Raw genomic sequence first — 2,918 nt, 5'->3', positions numbered from 1 at the left:
GCCCGGGCGGGAGCCACCTGGAGCCGGAGCGGCCGCGGAGCGGCCACCTCGACGAGCGGGTACCTTGAGCAGGGTGCGCGCCGAGCCGCGGAGCGGTGAGCCCGAGGCGGAGAGGAGCGCGCTGAGCCGCGGAGACCCCGAGCAGGAGGACGCGCTGAGCCGCGGAGCGGGGAGCGCAAGCGGGGGGACGCGGCGCGGGTACCCCAGCCGGTGCCGCGGGGCGGAGACTCCAGGCAGGGGGACGCGCTGAGCCGCCGAGTGGGCGCCGCAACCGGGAGCCGCGGGGCAGAGACTCCGTGCAGGGGAGCGCGTTGAACTGCGCAGCGCGGACCCCAAGCGAGAGCCGCGGAGGCGGAGCACAGACCCCGCGCAGGGGGACGCGTTCGCAGCCGAGCGGGCGCTCCAACGGGGAGCGGCGGGGCAGAGACCCGGAGCGAGGGGACGTACTGAGCCGCGGGGCGGGGACCCCAAGCGAGGGCCGAGGGAGGCGGGACAGGCATCCCGAGGCGGGGGCGCGCTGTGCGGCGGGACGCGGAGCCCGCAGCCCGGTACGCGCTGAGCCGCGGAGCGGGACCGGGAGCATCTGGCAGGGGTGGCGGCGGGGCGGGGGGGCAGCGGCCCCATGGGGCCGGGCGGCGGAGCGGCGCTGGCTGCTCGGCGCGTCCCGGCCGCCGCCGCCCCGCCGCCGGCGGGGAGCCCCAGCGGGAGCCGCCAGCCATGCTGCGGGGCGGCCGGAGCCCGCTGCCGCCGGCGACGGGACCCCCCGGCGGGGTGCAGGGGCCGGCGGGCTCCCCCGGGGCGGCGCAGGTGGCGGCGGGCAGCCTGCTGGCTCTGCTCATCCTCTGGACGCTCTTTGGGAACGTGCTGGTGTGTGCGGCCATCGTCCGCTACCGGCACCTGAGGAGCAAGGTCACCAACATCTTCATCGTGTCCTTGGCTGTCTCGGACCTGCTGGTGGCTCTGCTAGTCATGCCATGGAAGGCGGTGGCTGAGGTGGCTGGGTACTGGCCTTTTGGGGCTTTCTGCAACGTCTGGGTGGCCTTTGATATCATGTGTTCCACGGCCTCCATCCTGAACCTATGTGTGATCAGCGTGGACAGGTACTGGGCTATTTCCAGCCCTTTCCGCTATGAGAGGAAGATGACCCAGCGGTTGGCTCTAGTGATGATCAGTGTGGCGTGGGCTTTATCTGTGCTCATCTCCTTCATCCCTGTCCAGCTCAACTGGCACAAAGGTGGGGATGTCGTTGCTGCTGCTGATATTGGAGATGGATTTGGCACTGGCTGGGCAGCAGCGGGTGCTGTCACCACCTGGGCAGAAGATATGAGCACCACATGGGTGGCATTAGGAGCAATGAGACCCTCTGATGGGACCTCTGGCAGCAATGATACTCTTACTGGACCATCAGAGAGCTGTGACTCCAGCCTCAACAGGACGTATGCTATTTCATCCTCCTTGATCAGTTTTTATATCCCGGTGGCTATCATGATAGTTACCTACACTCGAATCTACCGCATTGCCCAGGTGCAGATTCGTCGTATCTCTTCCCTGGAGAGGGCAGCCGAGCATGCGCAGAGCTGCCGGAGCAGCCATGTTGACTGCCACCACCATCACACAAGCCTCAAGTCCTCTATCAGGAAAGAGACCAAGGTGTTGAAGACTCTGTCCGTCATCATGGGTGTCTTTGTCTGCTGCTGGCTGCCGTTCTTCATCTTGAACTGCATGGTTCCCTTCTGTGAGAGCCCACCCGGTGACCCCCACGCTGGCCTTCCCTGTGTTAGTGAGACCACCTTTAATATCTTTGTCTGGTTTGGTTGGGCCAACTCCTCTCTCAACCCCATCATCTATGCCTTCAATGCTGACTTCAGAAAGGTCTTCTCCAACCTCCTGGGATGCGGTCATTTTTGCTCTAGTACTCCAGTGGAGACTGTTAATATAAGCAATGAGCTTATCTCTTACAACCAGGACACCCTTTTTCATAAGGAGATAGTGACTGCTTATGTTAACATGATCCCAAATGTGGTTGACTGTGAGGAAAACCGTGAGGACCCTTTTGATAGAATGTCCCAGATCTCCCCTGACCACGAGATTGCCACTGACTCTATCTGTGAGCTGGACTGTGAGGGAGAGATTTCACTAGGCAAAATAACTCCTTTCACTCCAAATGGTTTACATTAAATTGCATCCTGTCCTGGTCAGTTGTTCTTGGATTATACAAAAAAATATTAGCACTGAGTGGAAAAACCTGCTTGATTTTATGCTATAGTTTGATCAGTCACTTCATGCTAAACTCACTTCTATGTGTAGCACTTTGCAGGATGTAGACACTGTCATACAAGGAGCTGGCAGCACAAACTTAAATCAGCACTTCCTCAGGCTGGGAGAGGACCAGGCAGTCGCATTGATTAGCTGTGGTGAGGTATCGTGGTATAATTACAGTCAGTTTGTGTGTATAATGTGTTTGCAAATGAAAGGTGCCATTGTCAGTGCTAAGTATTACAGCTTCTAAAATCAGGAACAGATGTGGCTGGCATAGACATCAAATAGAAAAAAATTCTAGGCTGTTTGTTCAGATGCTATATTCTTTTTTCTCTGTTGGTTTTTTGTTTTGCCTTTTTTTTTTTTTTTTTTAAAGATAGAAATAGTGAGGTGGTGATTTGGATGATTATTTAAATGCGTGTTTCTGCCAAAACAGTTTACGTGAAATCCGTGTTCTTCTAGGCGGCGTTGTTGCCTATGATATCCTTGCCATGTTCCCAGATAAATAAATAAAAGATACATTGATCAAGGGGTTATTATCTTTCATTTATCACCCTGAAAGGCTTACAACAAATATTCAAACTTTAACATTTCTGTTTGAATGGTTAGAATGACTAACAGCTAAACCTTATTATTTTAAGAGCAAAATAGTCTGTATA

At 56.2% G+C, this 2,918-nt stretch overlaps 1 protein-coding gene across 1 annotated transcript; it reads left to right on the top strand.

The window, feature by feature from the left end:
* Positions 1–717: 717 nt before the first annotated feature.
* Positions 718–2,178, top strand: DRD5 (dopamine receptor D5). Its single transcript, XM_065634256.1, has one exon. The coding sequence runs from the start codon at positions 718–720 to the stop codon at positions 2,176–2,178; it is 1,461 nt and encodes a 486-aa protein (XP_065490328.1).
* The last annotated feature ends 740 nt before the right edge of the window (positions 2,179–2,918 follow it).

The sequence above is a fragment of the Caloenas nicobarica genome, chromosome 4 (genome assembly GCF_036013445.1).
Source record: "Caloenas nicobarica isolate bCalNic1 chromosome 4, bCalNic1.hap1, whole genome shotgun sequence".
Classification (NCBI taxonomy): Eukaryota; Metazoa; Chordata; class Aves; order Columbiformes; family Columbidae; genus Caloenas; species Caloenas nicobarica.
The sequence above is the reverse complement of the archived record's forward strand: the minus strand, read 5'-3'. Positions and strand labels throughout refer to the sequence as shown.